The 16502-nt window shown below is 37.8% G+C and overlaps 1 protein-coding gene across 1 annotated transcript in view; it reads right to left on the reverse strand.

Annotated features, from left to right (window-relative positions):
* LOC133854067 (uncharacterized) overlaps positions 1-16502 on the reverse strand; it is a 66961-nt gene that overhangs the window by 3921 nt on the left and 46538 nt on the right. The window contains exons 13-22 of the mRNA XM_062290098.1: positions 13805-13972; positions 11086-11206; positions 10908-10977; positions 10157-10244; positions 9933-10053; positions 9009-9202; positions 8780-8888; positions 8261-8416; positions 5613-5715; positions 3995-4168 (exon numbers count right to left, since the gene is read on the reverse strand). Of these exons, the coding sequence (XP_062146082.1) occupies positions 3995-4168; positions 5613-5715; positions 8261-8416; positions 8780-8888; positions 9009-9202; positions 9933-10053; positions 10157-10244; positions 10908-10977; positions 11086-11206; positions 13805-13972 (1304 nt within the window). The remainder of the gene's footprint in view (positions 1-3994; positions 4169-5612; positions 5716-8260; positions 8417-8779; positions 8889-9008; positions 9203-9932; positions 10054-10156; positions 10245-10907; positions 10978-11085; positions 11207-13804; positions 13973-16502) is intronic.

Genomic DNA, 16502 nt, shown 5'->3' on the forward strand with positions numbered 1-16502 from the left:
TTTTATAGTGAGGGAAAAGGAGAAAACCTTAAAAGAGGAAATCCGAGAAGGAAAGCTTGGAGGAATTCATAGAGGTAAGGTTCTACCCAGTTTTCTCTCTATTTATCTTGAGTTATAGTTTAGTTCTATTGATGCAATTTGGAAGATGATTCTATCTTGCCTAATGTGGTGTCTATGGAGGGAAAGAAATAGTTGTAGTTTTGAGGACCGCGATAGGACCTTAGTGAAATTAAGGGATTTATTCTTTAAGACTCTTTCTTTGGCAACTACCTCAGATTGTAGTTTTCGAATTTTCATGCTTTTTTAGATATCTTCTCTGCTACTAGCTAGGATTCCCTCTTAAATACTTCCTGTGTACTTGGGTTGCGCCTTTGCACTTTTTAATGAATTTGCGGTTACTTATAAAGAAAAAAGAATATCGATGACTAGAGGTTATGATGATTATTTGCATTATGCTTATTGATAGATGAATAAGAAGGGAAAATTAGGTTTTTGATTCATATGAGTAATTTTGACGATACATTGGATATTTTAGAATGCATGTTCAGTTAATTATGATTGTATGGTATGGAGGAAAAGATTGGTGATAAGAAAATTAGGGTTCAGGTGATTTTGTACGTGAAAATCTCGAGGCAAGAAGTTTACATTCGAACGAGAATGGTTCTTGTTCGAACAAGGTAAGAACAATATGTCTCATTCGAATGAGAAAATTAGGTTTTTGATTCATATGAGTAATTTTGACGATAAATTGGATATTTTAGAACGCATGTTCAGTTAATTATGATTGAATGGTATGGAGGAAAAGATTGGTGATAAGAAAATTAGGATTCAGGTGATTTTGTACATGAAAATCTCGAGGCAAGAAGTTTTCATTCGAACGAGAATGGTTCTTGTTCAAACAAGGCAAGAACAATATGTCTCGTTCGAATGAGAAAGTTACAGAGTGTCTTGGTCTAACCTCGGTGAGGGCTGTTCGAACAAGACAATCCAGAAGTGGAGAATTAGGGTTTTCTCGAGGAAAAGATGATGTTTAAGGTTTAGACAGAGTGTTAGGGTTTTCAAAGAAGGGGAATCCTAAATAATAAGCATAATGTGTTGCAGACGAATACGTGATACGGGGTTGAACGTGTTAGCCAAGATTTAAGCAAAGCAAGTAAATATTCTTACCATTTGGATTGTTAAGTATGTAAGTAAACCTCTATCATGTGTAGTTAAATTTTAGTGCATGATTTATGCAAATAAACTCATTTCTCGAGTAAGTAAATATTTATTACATGATTTATTTTATATGAAAGAAAAGGTTTTCCTTGAAAATGAAAGCATATGATTTTTGACATGTGAGCCTAAGCTGCTATGAACTATTTTGAGTTATTATATTATGATTGAGATATGAAATTATGTAGGGAAATATGTTAATCTGCCCCGTTACCTTCTTAGAACACCAACCTCCCCATAGACTATCTTATTTAGTCTCTATCACCAATCTCCATAAAGCCTCTCACTCCATAGCATACCGCCACAACCATTTTCCCAAAAGAGCTCAATTAAACTGATTACATTGCAGTGCAAATTCTTGACCTGATCACTAAATGAAATTTAAACTCATCCCCAATTCCACCCCATAAAAATTCCCTTTGAAGTTTCTCAATCTTATTAGCCACACCCACTGAAATAGGGAAAAGAGACAAATAATAAATAAGTTGGAAAGCGTACTCTTGATCAGAGTAAATCTACCACCCTTAGATAAATAAAGTTTTTTCCATCTAGCCAACCGACGTTCCATTTTTTTCAATAATGTCATTCCAAATAGACATAGCCATATAAGAAGCACCCAATGGCAAACCCAAATACTTCATCGGCAAAGAAGATACTCTACAACCAAGAATACGGGCCAACCCTTCTACATCTCCCACTTCGCCTACAGAAACGATTTTTGATTTTGCTTAACTAATCTCCAATCCCGAAATAGATTCAAAAATATAAGAAAATACACCGCAAGTGTCGTAGTTGTTCAGAATTTGAATCACAAAAAATCAAAGTATTATCGGCAAACAGTACATGATACACTAACAGCTCTTCATTGTTCCTCGAACCCATTGAAAAATCCAGACAAAAGTCTCATTTCCACTGTAGAAACCATCATCCTACTCAATGCCTCCATAACCACCACAAACAGTACCGGTGATAACATATCCCCCTATCTCAATCCATGAGAACTAGTAAAAAATCCAAACGGTGAACCATTAACAAGAATGGAAAACCCCACACTATAGTAATACAATGCGCAATCCAATCCCTCCATTTCTCCCCAAATCCACATCTCTTCAACAAATAAAGCAAGAACTCCCAATTTACATGATCATGCACCTTCTCCAAATCAAATTTACCCAACACTCCAAGTTCCCCAGATCTAATCCACCTATCCAAATATTCATTAGCAATCAGCAATGAATCTAAAATTTATGTACTGTCAATGACCACATTTTGTAAATTAGAAATAATCTTTCCCAACACTGCTTTTAGCCTGTTCACTAAGACCATAATAATTTTATAAACCCCACCCACTAAGCTAATTGGATGGAAGTCCTTAATGTCCACAGAACCAACATATTGCACTAGGTAGTAGACTTTATGCAGGTTATCTTGTACTATGAATGTTATCGTTGAGAAACAGTCGTGGCCTTCAAATTTTAAACATTTGAGTCATGCATGCCTGTTCACAAAATGAGAATGCACATTAGCACTTGTGTTCACAGCACCATGACACCCACAATGAAATGCTATGAAAACTGCAAATGCTATCACAGAGATGGTTATTAGAACTACAACACCATGACAGGTCTAGATTGTTAGTGTGTACTTTAATACACATTAATAGCTCACTTCCAAAGGTTTTAGGCTTGATAGTCTGTGACTAGTATCAGAGTTTTAGTTGTACAACAAGTCTTGTGTTTGACTACTGGGAAACCCCACATGTTTTGGAATTTTTATTTCGTTGTTGTGTTTGCTTCTATTTCCATTTCAACAGCACCATGACACCCTTTTGTGGTAAATATGTAGTCAGGCCTACACCGGAGATGGGGTGTTAGTGTGTGCTTGATACATTGTTGGTGCACTCCAAACAGCCCTATTATTTTGGGATTGAATTTGTGATTTTAGATGCATGTCAGTAAAAGTGGACTGGGGAACTCTACCAATGGGTCTTATAACAATGAAGCCCAAAGGCAAACATGGTGTGCCCAAGAAAGCACCTAGATGCAAACTTGATATTGTTGAAGTAAATTAGATAATATTTGTCAATGGACAGCTGTGCTGTCCATAATTGTTTATTGTTTCCTTACGTTTCAGCCTCCGATTCTTTCCTTATTTCTCCATCTCTTATTTTGTATAGTTGGCATATATTTGACCGAATATAGTTTATATGTATAGGGCTAAAATCATGCGGGACTTTATTTTCTTTCCATGTATGGCATTCGTGTAAAGCTTTTATAATAGACAGAACTCAAGGCTCAAAGGCAGCCATTCTCATAATATTTTGTCAATATTTTGGTATTAAAATTAACTCCAAAGGGTTGACTCAAGTGATAAGGGCCTTGGTCTTGGTGCCATTTCCATCAGGCCTAAGGTTCGAATCTTCTTGGGTGCAAACAATTCTTGGGGTCAGCCCGCTGGCGAAACCAGAGTATTATTTGATCCGTGTGAAGGGAATGCTTTACACAGGTCTAAGGTTTAACCAACAGGGGTGAACACACAAAGTGACCCTGCCTTGGAGGGGTTCCTCATCATCAAAAAATATTTTGGCATTAAAATCAAGCAGTCGACATTAGTCTACTTAAGTAGGATGATAAGTAGCTCAAAAACTTCAAGACAAGACAACATATGCATATTCACAATTGCAATTGGTATAGTATTAGAAAAGCTACCAGCCTTCTTAACAGGCCAAAAAGGAGAAAAGAGTTGGAGAGAGAGAGAGAGAGTAGTTGTAGGACCAAACCTTGAAAAGCCACCAGAACCAGCACCAACTTGGCGGGCAATAATGCTAGAGTCAATTTGGAAATACTTGGGATAATTAGTTGGAATATATATTTTCCTTTGAAGAACCAACCCACCACCAATATCACCTTCTAACATAATTGACTCGTCCTCTCCTGCATGCTCAAGATTACGCCTACAAGGAAAGAGAACTCAAGAGAATAAATTTGTAGAAGTACTCAAGGAGCACAAAAGAAAATAAAAGGAAGAACTGTTGCAATAATGCTATTACTGCCATTCCTCCCTTTGAGGCAGTCATAACAAGTTTATTAGTCTTGAAATTTTCAATTTAAAATATATATATACAGCTACAGTGTAGCTATCCATCCAGACCATTAACTTCGATATCATGCAAGACTGTTGGTAATAAAAACAGAAGAATGAGAATCACCAGAGTGGGTGGAACCACTTTATGTATATTATTGCTTAACTTGAAGTACATAATTGTCCCTGACTAACACAACTCTCTTCAGATTTTCTCTAAAATAATCAAGAATCTCATGCATAAGAAACACATTAGAAACCACACTGCCCAAGAACCAAATTGTGTATTTCACCCACTGAATACGTAAAAGAGTATTTTTCAGAATACCAGCTTGGAAAGACCCACAGTATTGGTTTTGAGCCCTTCTGAAAATAATAATTTCTTCCCCTTGATCGTATAACCTGTGTCCATGGATTTCGGAAAGGAAAGGGAAAAAAAAAAAAAAAAAAAACCAAAAAAAGAAGAGGAAGAAGAAGCAACGAGTTCACCTCATGACCTTCAATACCCAATTGATATGCTTTCCTTTCAGAGCTCGAGCAAAATTTGAGTTTGAAACAATTTTGGGATAATTTTTTGGGTACCCTAAAACTAGAGATTTATTATCTATAGTTCCAACTTCAACCACGTTGCCTATCTTCCTATAACCTCTTGTGCTATTTCTGGAAATTCTTCGTAACGCCTCTGTTAATTTCAGTTAGCCAGAAGGGTGACACCTTCCTGAACCATAGCCATATCTAAGCTTCACCATGTCAAGTGATATCAAAGCAAGAGATCCTAGATCAATGAGAAGAATATCTAGATCTATGAAAAAAAATCACGGATCTGAGCTTGATGGGCCAGATAAAAGCAAAAGATCCAACATCTAAGCTATCTTAACCAAATCACACAAGCAGGCTACCTCATGTAATTATCGGTGTACAGTGTATTCAAACATTACAATGGCTGACCTTATTTTTTTGTTATATTATTTTAACCACAAAAGGTGAGATGGTGAATGCTAAATCACTAGAAAGATAGTTTTCTACTTCAAATATTCACCCAGCTTCTGCCCCACTCCCAACCTCCCCCCTCCCTCTTTGCTGGACATACTAAAAGAAAAAAGTAAAAAGAGCAGGTAGACAAACATAGCATTAGTCGTATAAAATAAAATAAAATAAAATAAGCTGAGTCATAGATCCCCTTGACAAACTTTGGAGTGAATTTCTATGTTTGATAAGTTAATGTAAGGATGTATTTATCAGATTCTATATCGTTTTGTTAAAATTATGCTTCTCCAATAAATATTTTGGTGCTAACAAGTAATTCAGCAACTCACTCAATGACATTGTATTCCTCAGAACAACCAGCAGATCGGTACTCAATGCCACTAAATTCTTCATACCCATTGATATCAACCCTGCTGTGAAGCCACTGTGTTCCTGCATCCATCATTACATGGAAAAACAAAGCATTGACCATGAAGAACAGATAATGCAGATTACATTCTTAAAAAGTAGTTCATTCGGGGTGCTGAACAATGATTGCAGTATCTCAAATGAACAATTTGATGGGTATTGATTGTTCTCTCCACTTAATAAGCTACTTTAATCAGTTGAAAGTGCGAACACAGCTTGGGTTGGGGAGACCATGATTGAAGTTTCATATAAACCAATTACAATTTACAAAATTGCTATTTGGAAAAAGTAAAATAAAATGGACTATTTGATGCAAACGTTATGTAACGATTCAGGGAAAAATGTTAGCCACATTGGCGCTATCACTCCAAAAGGACTAGTCAATTTGAAGCTTTCCTATAATCCATTATAAAGCCAGTTTCACTTAGTAACTAGGCAATGTGGGACTCAACACTCGTGATTATCTTTATCAACTACCCACTCTATGTGGATTACTCCTCATCTTCCCAATGAAGGATAAGGGTGTTACAAACTATCCCTCTTAAACCCTTGACGTCCTCGTCAGATCCACATCATGCAGTACTCCAGTACCACATGGTCTGGCGTTACTAAATGGCTTTGATACCATTTGTAACGCTAGAGCCCACACGGGTAGTGCCTTGTGGTTAATCTTCTGCTCATAGTGTCACCGGAAAACATATCAAGCGAAGAAGAAAAAAATCTAGTTTACCTTGTTCTCGTTGGTGGTTTCTTGTGTTTTTCAGTGTTGGTATTTTCAATATTTTCTCAGTGGTTGTACCGGTGCTTTTTTGTGATTTTCGTGGATTTCGGTGGGTGGCATCAATAGATGCTTTCCTAGTGGTCGTTGGCCTGTTCTCTTCGTTTTCTGGCGTGTTCTGATCGTTTCCAGCAAGGTTAGCCTCTCTCTGGCAACATATGTGGTCTTCTGTGGCGTCTTGGGGTGTGAAATCAAATGCCCTAATATATTCTAATAGATAGTGCCAAGCAATCAGATAAACATGTAATAATTTTAATTGAAATGGCTACTAAAAGGGGCAACTAAGATGGTGACAGGTGGTCTCATGGTTTGAGATAGGGTAGCTGCAACGGTGACTACTGTAAAGGAGATAGTGACAATTATGACATTATCACTTTCCTCTTCTTCTGTAAGTATATTGATATAAACATCTCTTTCCAAATTCTGGATTGCACCCAAAAGACAAAGTCAGATTGCTGGATTGCAACCGAAACACAAATTCAGATTAAGGCTGCCATACCAAATTCCTACCCCAAATCAATCCCTTTGACACATTGTGATTAGGGATGACAATTTTTTACACGACCCACGAATCCGACACGAACATGACACAAAGTTTGGGTAAACCCGTTTGTGACAAGTTTATTAATAGGTCAACCCAAATTTTTTTATTTTTTATTTTAAAAAAAAAAAAAAGAAAGAAAAAAAAAAGAAAAAAAGAAGAAGATGAAAGTGTGAAACTGAAACATCAAACAACCCTAAGCCGAGCATCATTTTCTTTTCTTCCAACTTTTGATTTTTTCACTCCAACAGGGCCGCTCTCCACCGCCGTTCGTGACTCTCCTCTCCCATATAAAAGAAAGAGAACGAGCAACAGAGAGAAAGATTTTGATTTCTTGCTTTACGCCTTGGGCAGGCAAGTCATCGAAGCTAACTAGTGAAAGAAAAATGTGGGCTATCGTAACGGGCAGGGATTGAAGGACTTCCCACTGAGCTTTAGGGGGATGATGTAATCTTTTCTTGGGAGTTAAGTTAGAGACTAATAAGGAGTAAATCTCCATTTATTTGGTAGCCTAGTCTAATAAGGAATAGATATTCCAAATAAGGTTATAGGCTATTCGTGAGTATTCTTTCTTATTAGGGTCTAAGTCAATGACGGCTAAATCTAACCTTGTAACATGTAGCTATTATTCCTCTAGGGTTCCTGCATGATGTAAATGACGACTAGATCGACCTAATGGTTATGTCTTATGACCTAACCGTCTCCTATTTAAACATAATCCTAATGAATAAAATATCATGTTTGAGTATTATCAAAACCTAGAACATCTTTTGATGTCTTGGAGGTCACGGCTCCCTCGAAGTAGCCCATATCATTTTTCCTTAGTTCTTGTGCTATTTGATTGCATAAGGGGAGGGCCGAAGCTGGGAAGGACCCGACATGACCCGTTAGCTAAAAGGGTCAATCGTGTCGGGTTACCGGCTCATAAACGTGTCGTGTTCGGGTTTAGGGTGGCAACCCATTTAGCTAATCATGTTGGATTCAAGTTGGCGGGTCAACCCGAACCCGACACACCAACCCGTTTTGCCAACCCTAAATTTGTGATCTAGGTTATACCTCCAAAACGTACAAATCCTTTAAAAGACGTCCACCATATTTCGCAATACAAACATTAGTTATTATGTCAGCTTATCTCAGAAGTGACATTAAAACAATCAATAATATAAGCAAAACTTCCATTCTCAAATATTTTCATGAAGGAAGGTGCATCATAAAATGCTTGTGGAAATAATTCCATTCAAATGAATTACCTGAAGGAAGGTGCATCATGGAAATAATTCTTCCCCCAATCCAAGGAACTATTTTCAGAATCCAGTCACCACTTTTCAGTTCAATAGGAGCCCTTGAAAGTTCTACTCCCCTTTGTCCAGAAACCTCTTCTACATCTGGAATTCGCTTAGCACTTTCTGCAGTTAACAACTTCATTAGCAAAAAGCATGATAATCTAAATATTAACAAATTGCATTCAAGGAAACTTAAATTAATGATCAATGTTGTTCAACCTATCAAGTTTATGGATAAAAGAAAAGCATAAAGACATAAGAAATCATATTGAATGGATTATGTACTGTAGAAAGAACTGCAATTCATCGGAGAAAGATGAATAAGCTACTAAATAAAAATCAAATCAAATAACCTATGCGGAAGGTTTCAGTAAAGACATTGAGGTCAAAACAAATTAGAATATAGCCAGATTAATATGTAAACGTAACCAGAAAAAAAAAATAATAATTGCAAGCTAGCACAGAGCCTTGAAGAAGCTGTATTACCCAAACTAGTCCTGTAATGCTTTTCCGTGGTAGAAACCAACTTATTTACTTCCTCTTCTGAAGGCATTATAATTTGCAGAACTTCTCCATCCATGCCCCACATATCAAGCTGTTAGAGGTACCCAGATTTCATATGAAAATTTTGAAAACAGAGAACAAAGTATCTTAATTTACTACAATATGCTGTCTTAGACTCTTCAACATTGTCCCTCAAAAAAATATGACATACCATTGCGCCTCCACCAAGCAATAACTGCACATGCAGACGACGCTTTGCCCTCTTCCATAATCCTTCAGTTTCGGAAACTCTAACAGTAACAACTGATGAATGAAGTTCAGCAACATAGTGTGTCAACAGATATTCACCTCTAGTGAATTCATATCCATCACCAACATCTTCAAAGAGAACACCTTCAGCTTTTCCTGCAAATAAAAATAGAAGTATGTGATGCAGCGGGGTGTAGTGGGAAGCTGAAGCTACAAACACAATAACTCACAACTCTTCCAAAAATCCAAGAAAAATCAAGGAAATGTGGGAAAACTGAAAAATCACTCCTTGAGTGTTTCTTATTGAGAAAACTGAAAAATAAAAAGTTCGGACAGCCAGACCGTCCTTATTAAACTTAAATAGGAGTGGGGTCGCAGCCCTAAAAACCAAAATATGAAAATACCCTTATCGTAGGTTCGATTAATTGAACATTAATTCCAATTGATAAAAAGAAAAATTGCATTCTCGATTGAACCTCTCTAAATTACGACTGAAGGACCTCATCACTTCGACCGATCGAGTTACAATTGAACTGGCAATCGAAGCTCTCGAGAATTAGTATTGTGCAGCATCTCATCCTTTCGATCACTCAGACCTTGCCTTTCGATCGATCGAACTCTCCATCTCAAACTTCATGAAATTATTGCCTATCTGATCTACATCAGTATGTCCCTAGAGCAGGCAATTATTTTTAAAGCCAACCTAGCATCTTAAACAATCCGTGCAAGACTGTAAATATGGTGGGCAGAAAATCCAGACCAAAAACAGTTCAGGCAACCAATCATGCTTCAAAATATGACCTGAATTTGGTATAATGAGTTCATTGGCATCAACAACTGAAAAATTAAAGTCTATTCTGAAGAATACTGAAAGCATCAAACTTACCATGTTCATCTAAAGCCACAAGAAGTGTCAAGTCATCTGAAGGATTGGCTTCACCAACATGCTGATGAGGAGGACCCAAAGGTATAATTGATCCACCTTGTAAATATAAAGCTGGCAAATCCTGACATGTCCAAAAAAAAATAGAGAAAACAAAGAATAAAAAGTATTAATAATCGGTAAACATTGACTTTCAAAAAGCAAAGCAAAATGTGCAGTATAGATACCGGATGTGAATCATCAAAGTCAAAGCGTAGCCAAATTCCCTTAGGAAAGGTACAGTCCAATTTATCCAACCCTTGACCACGCTTAGTGCTAATCACGATCGCAAGGATATTAGCACAAATTCCATATGTCAAATCAATGTATAGCTTGAATGCAATGAAATCAGACAGCACCAAACAGACATTTATTCTATACAGGCTTATGATTACATATTCAAATTCAAGGGGGTTATAACATCATATGTGCACTTTATTTTTACTTGCCTCAGTAATGCCAATAGTATACATTGCACAATGTGGAATAAACTTATGTGCGAGATACAAGAATTAGAGGAATCACAACAATCTGATAATGGAAAGGCTAGTAATTTCTCATTGTAATGGCTTGAATACAATAAGGCTTCACTTTTTTCATTAAAAGATGAACTCTTGAAAAAGAGGGTTGACATTGTTGGAAGGAAGGAGATCATCTTTAAAAAGAAATTGAAATTTGTATGGTATGCCACTGGATAGATACATTAATGAGAAAATGAGAAGACGTTGGCCATCCTACTTCCTGAAGACAGCTACTGAACAATATATGCAGAAATTGCTTTCACTAGGTTCACAGATTCTAGAAGTTATAAAAATTAGTTCGATCTTAAACCGCAACAAAAAAATAAAAAAGTAATGCCAGAGGAAACCAAGCCATATAAACACATATGAAGTTCTACAATCACCTAGTACTTTATCTGTGAAGGAATTGAATGAGAACCTTGCATATACTAAAATTGAACCCAAAAGAAAAGAATTTTCAAGCTTCCTTAAGCTGGGATCTTCTGGATCTGCAAAAGAAATTAACATAACTTTACGAACCCCATAAAAAAAAAAAAATAATACATTCATGAAATCAATCAAATGGAATTTGATTATTCAACAGCAGGAAAACCCACCAGCAAAAAACGTAGGTGTTGCCACTGGAGTACCCTTTGTATGAGCCATATAAAAAAGAGTGTATATATGTGGTATAAGGCGGTAGCGCCTTTTCAATGCTCGGCGGCAAACTTCTTCACACTAACAAATAAAACTGGATTAAGTTCTAAACTAATTGTGGGTAGAACAGAAAGAGAACATTTTAACAGGGGCAATCAGTAATGATTTAATATAAGTAATACTGCAAAGAGTCATTTCTACTCATTCAGTATAGAACAATTTAAGCTAATCTAGTACAGTATTCAAAAATGCATGCACTCTAAATAATTCCAACTATATAGTATAGCAGTCATTTAATGTTCAAGAGAAAACTGTGGCATGCTAAGACAATTATACATCATGTGCAAATTATTAACTACGCTTCATATGGGATGACATTTATACAATTCATACCACTTTGTATTGCAGAAAATGCTAAATTCTCTTTTCAATTCTTGAAAGTAAGAAAATATTATTGGTAAGTTTTTATACTTGTATGGAATATTGAATATATATATATATATATATATATACGATTTGTCGTATCTGATAGGGGTATGACACCCTTTTTGAATTACAGATTCTGAATATTTAGTGTTTTTCTATACCTCGCATGTACTAACACTCTAGCATATCAATGAAGAAGGAGAAGGACGTTGAGTATCTTCATTCGTGGAAAAAGCTATTGGATCAAATTAAGAAAGTGGATCGGGCCATTGGGTGTGTGGTCGAAGGGATGAAAGGTTTTGGGCTGGGCCAGAAGCCCAAATTTGTTACTAACCGCAAGAAAGGTTTTTGGGTTCGGGCTGGATCTGGTCGGTTAGTTTTTAAGCCCAATGCCAAGAGGGACAATTATGTGGGTTCAAGTAAGGGCCTTGGGCCTGTTGCGGGCTTTGCGGACATGGGCCCTGGCCTTTTAACAGGTTCTGACGCAGGTCTTGGGCCTTCAATGGGTTCTGATTTGGGTCGTAGTTACCCGAATCCTTTCGTCTCTCCGGAGGTGTCGTCGTCGGCAGTCAAGGATGGTGTCTTCTAGTATGAGGGGGTATGATCCAACTAGGCCAAAGATGCCAGATGTCGCCGATGGTTATGTCCAGGCATCTCCTAGGTCTTGTTCGCCAGTAGGTATGGTTACGATGTATTCGTCGGCAGAAATCTCCCAGAATACACCTAAGCCCAAGAACTTCTATAATTGCAAGCACAAGGCTAAGAGGGCTTTGAAGTTGGATATGCGTCTTCTTGCGGGAGAGGCTTTCAATGTCCCCCCCGGTGTTTTGCCTTTGGTAGGCGGTCAGTGCACGGTTCCAGGTGGGTTTTCTGGGCTTTTTTCAGCGTTTGAGCCGAATGGCTTGCCCGTGGTCATGCCGGCGGATGTCTTGGTTTCTGTCCCGACGATTTCGTCTAATGAGGTCCGGCATGTTGGGTCTTCTCCGGCAAGCCTAAATGACGTCGGTGTGTTCCCTCCAAGGCTGGAAGTCCAGCCAGTTGTGGTCTAGAGTCCGTCGTCTGTTACCATCGTAGCCCAGTCTAATGTTCGGCTCGAGGGGTCTTCTCCGACGAGGGGTTTTTTCTCAGTCCGAGTTGTCCTCTGTTGCGGTTCATGGTTGTTCTCCTAAGTTGGCCCATCCCTAGTCCTCGAAGGTAGCACTAGGCTTGGCTTGTTGCCAGATTTTGCCGTTTTGTTAGTCCCCTACGGCAGCTTTCTCCGCGATGGATAAAGGAGGTGACATAAGTCTAATAGGATTGGCTCATGCCCAGAAATTGCCAGTTAATTTTGTTTTGATGGCATTGATTGTGAAGGATAAGGGAGGTGATCAAAGGGATGAGGAGGATGGGGAGGATGGGGATTTTCCCTCCCCTTGAGGTTTTTTTTCCCTTGCCACTCCTTTGGATTGGCTCTGTTTTGTGTTCAAGACATTTGTCCTGTGGTGGGGATCTCATGTGAAGGGCATGAGGATCAGACTGTAGCTCTCTTAACAGTCATTGAAGAGGGTCATCTTCGGGAGGAAAAGGGTGCTTGCTCTAAGTCAAGAGGAAAAAGGGTGCTTTTGAATTTAGAATGCACCATAAACTTTGAGACTTCAGGCATGGGAAAGGCAAGGCTCACGTTCTTTAGCATCAAACATTTTGTGGGTTTCGGGTTTTAGGTGTTTTGTGGTGTTTCTTGTTTGGGTTTTGTATGGTGCTGGGTTGTTTGGGTCTTTCTTTTGCTCATTTTAGTTAGGTGTTTCCTGTAGGCAGTATACTGCTTGTATACTTAGGGGCGCTTTTTGCCTTTTATGAAATTCTCCTTTACTTATAAAAAAAACACTTTAGCACCCTTTTTCTTCAATAAGATTACTTAGATAGTACATAGATCATTTAATGTTCAAGGTCCCATCCTATTTTTAATGCACGTCAACATTCTGTTCAAGGTGCTTTGATGCATTGGCACTTGCCCAGGAGTATCCATGACATACTACGTAAGTTTTCTAACTTAAAAATATCATTCTAAAATTATGGGCACGTCTATGAAATTGTAGTATCCAAGAGGTATCAGTTTTTGTTATAGATATTTTATCAATATGGCTCCCTTTATAAGTATCAGAACTAAAGTGGTACAGTGCTCCATGATCAATAAGTTAATATGCTCATTCACATACATACCACAAGTTGAAAATTAGTATAATGTTATTGTTGTATTGCTAAAGGAGGACAAACCTCTTCCCCAAAAGACCAGGGTTCATGGTCAATGGTGTCAATTTCAGAATGTCCACGGCAAAAAGGAAACATAGCACCTACGCCCATCCACCTTCCAAAAAGCTTTGGCGTTGCATTTCCAGCAAACCCACCAATATCAGGTCCTGAAAGTGGCTGACCACTAAGTCCCTGAACAATAAGTAAAACCCAAATTAGCCCAGACTTACACTGAAAACTGAGCATGAACACATATCTCTAAAGTTACTAATCGGGAAAAGAAAAACATTTCACTACTCCCAAAACCGAACAGAGTCAAGGAAGAATTTAGAAAAAATATCTAAAAGAAAGTTAGGATAAGTGAAGGAAGCTATACAGGAAAGTAGAAAACACAAGAAAACAGAAATAGCACAACTCTCACTTTTTTTTTTCAAATGAAAAAGAAAACAAGGCCTAGTACAACACAGAAAAGCGTGACAATGTTTGCAGAAGTTTGAACAAGAAGGTCAAGAGAAACAAACGTCACTACAAATGTCATTGCTTCCTTCTTTCCATGTGGGACAAACATAAACACGGCTGTCAGTATTCAAAAAAGGAACTGTTTCACAGGCAGTCAACGGCACTATCACCATACCCACACAAAGGTGAGTTACAATCTACCCTAGGTAATAATTACATTCACCTCCTTCTAATTGCCAAACACACGGCCTGAATTTGGCCACTATTATACTCTTTCGGAGAAAAATTCTATTGTAAGATACCATAGAGTAATTTTTATTGGCTGCTATGTCTAATCCAAGTTGCATGGGTCCTACTTTGTTAAGGTAATCTTTTAGAGCTTCATCCATTTTACTTTCCGCTAAAAAGACTCGATCTAATTATGGAACAGTAGATATAAAGCAATCTCTTGATATTTTCAACCATGAAGCATTCCCTGAAACAGGCAGCGAGAAACTCTGGACTGATTCCATTAATGGCTTTCCACCGTTTAAGGCTATGTGGGAGCTTATTAGAGCAAGGGGAAGGCATGTGGCTCGGTCTACTTTTGTCTGGTTTCACATGGCAATCCATAGACAGTAGACATGCTATGATTCTATGGTTGGCTATCAGGAGAGGCTTATTTAGGATCAACTTTTGAGTCACGGCATCATCTCTAGTAATTGTTGCTCTTTGTGCCACATACACATGGAGTCAAAGCCCCATGTATTTGTAGGGGCTGGAAGGACTATCCAATGGATATGCCATACTCAGAAAGGGAAGAATCTAAAATCCTCTGAATTTTTCTTCTTTTTTTGCTGTTTTAGTCTGTTTTATTTTGAAGGAAAGAAATGCTTACATCATTAGATCAGATCGAATAAATGCCAGTAATTGTTGCTCTTTGTGCCACATACACATGGAGTCAAAGCCCCATGTATTTGTAGGGGCTGGAAGGACTATCCAATGGATATGCCATACTCAGAAAGGGAAGAATCTAAAATCCTCTGAATTTTTCTTCTTTTTTTGCTGTTTTAGTCTGTTTTATTTTGAAGGAAAGAAATGCTTACATCATTAGATCAGATCGAATAAATGCCAGTTCTGTTCAACAGGAAATAACTCATTGGCTGTGTACCATAAAAAGGGTGTCTACCAATCAGTAGAAGGTTAGGCCACAAAGAACCTGGAAGATTCTTGATTCTATTTTTTTGTTGTTGACAGTGGGATTTGTTCATTTTGTTAGTTGTAGATGTTGTTCCATGAGCAGCCCTTTTAGTATTTGGTTTAGTTGTTTTGCTATTTGAGCTTGTTCTGCAGTCTGGAATATGCCCCTGGGCTTTCAATTTTAGCTTTTCTTTAACACACTTTCCAGCCAAAGGAAATACAAAACAAAACAAAAAAAACCAAAAAACCAAAACAAAAACAAAAACACTAAGATGGTTCCTTTAAAGCTGATTGGAAGGGCTGTTTGATGGCGTAAGGTCATGGAAAGTTTTGGGTTTAAAGGGTTTCAAGGTATATAAGAGAAGAGGAAGGGTTTGAGGGTGTAGTAAAAGAGGTATGCTTTGGGCTTGCAGAGAAGGAAAGATAGATTCAAGGACTGTTCTTTTGTGGTGAAAAGTAACCAATGAACAGCACACCAAAGGAGAGGAAGAAGAAAGAGGGAGAGAGAAGGAAGCACAGAGTAGGCACTCTTGTATCAAAGTCAAATCACTCAATATCTCATAATCAGAGTCCAAATTCTCGAGTACACGAGGCATTTTCATACAACTTTTTTACTTTTTCGTAACCGACTAGGACTAGGACTAAAAAGTTGACTTTACAAAATAATAATAATAACAGAAAAGAGATGACACTATAAATATAGACCCATTTATGAAACTTCTTATATATCTTATAGATTAGATGGTCGAGATTTCATTGAAAACTTTATTTTATTTCGATTGATTTTTGTGAAAAGAAGAGCCACCGACTCCAACTAGCGTCCATGTACGATCCTACTAGATCTGACCAACTGCCCATCCTACCTCGGGGGGGGGGATCAAGAAAATGGCCCAAAAAGTAAAGTTTTATGCTGGACTTCCTGTAGAATTCCAGATCTGTCCCTACACATAAAAACAGCTACGACTTTGAAACAAGTGACCCTAATTAAAAATTGTTTTACCCTAGACTCCTAACAACATGATCTTCAAAATCATATAAGACTAGTCTCAATACTGCATTGCACATAAGCCCCATATATGAAAAG

The sequence above is a fragment of the Alnus glutinosa genome, chromosome 13 (assembly GCF_958979055.1).
Source record: "Alnus glutinosa chromosome 13, dhAlnGlut1.1, whole genome shotgun sequence".
NCBI lineage: Eukaryota > Viridiplantae > Streptophyta > Magnoliopsida > Fagales > Betulaceae > Alnus > Alnus glutinosa.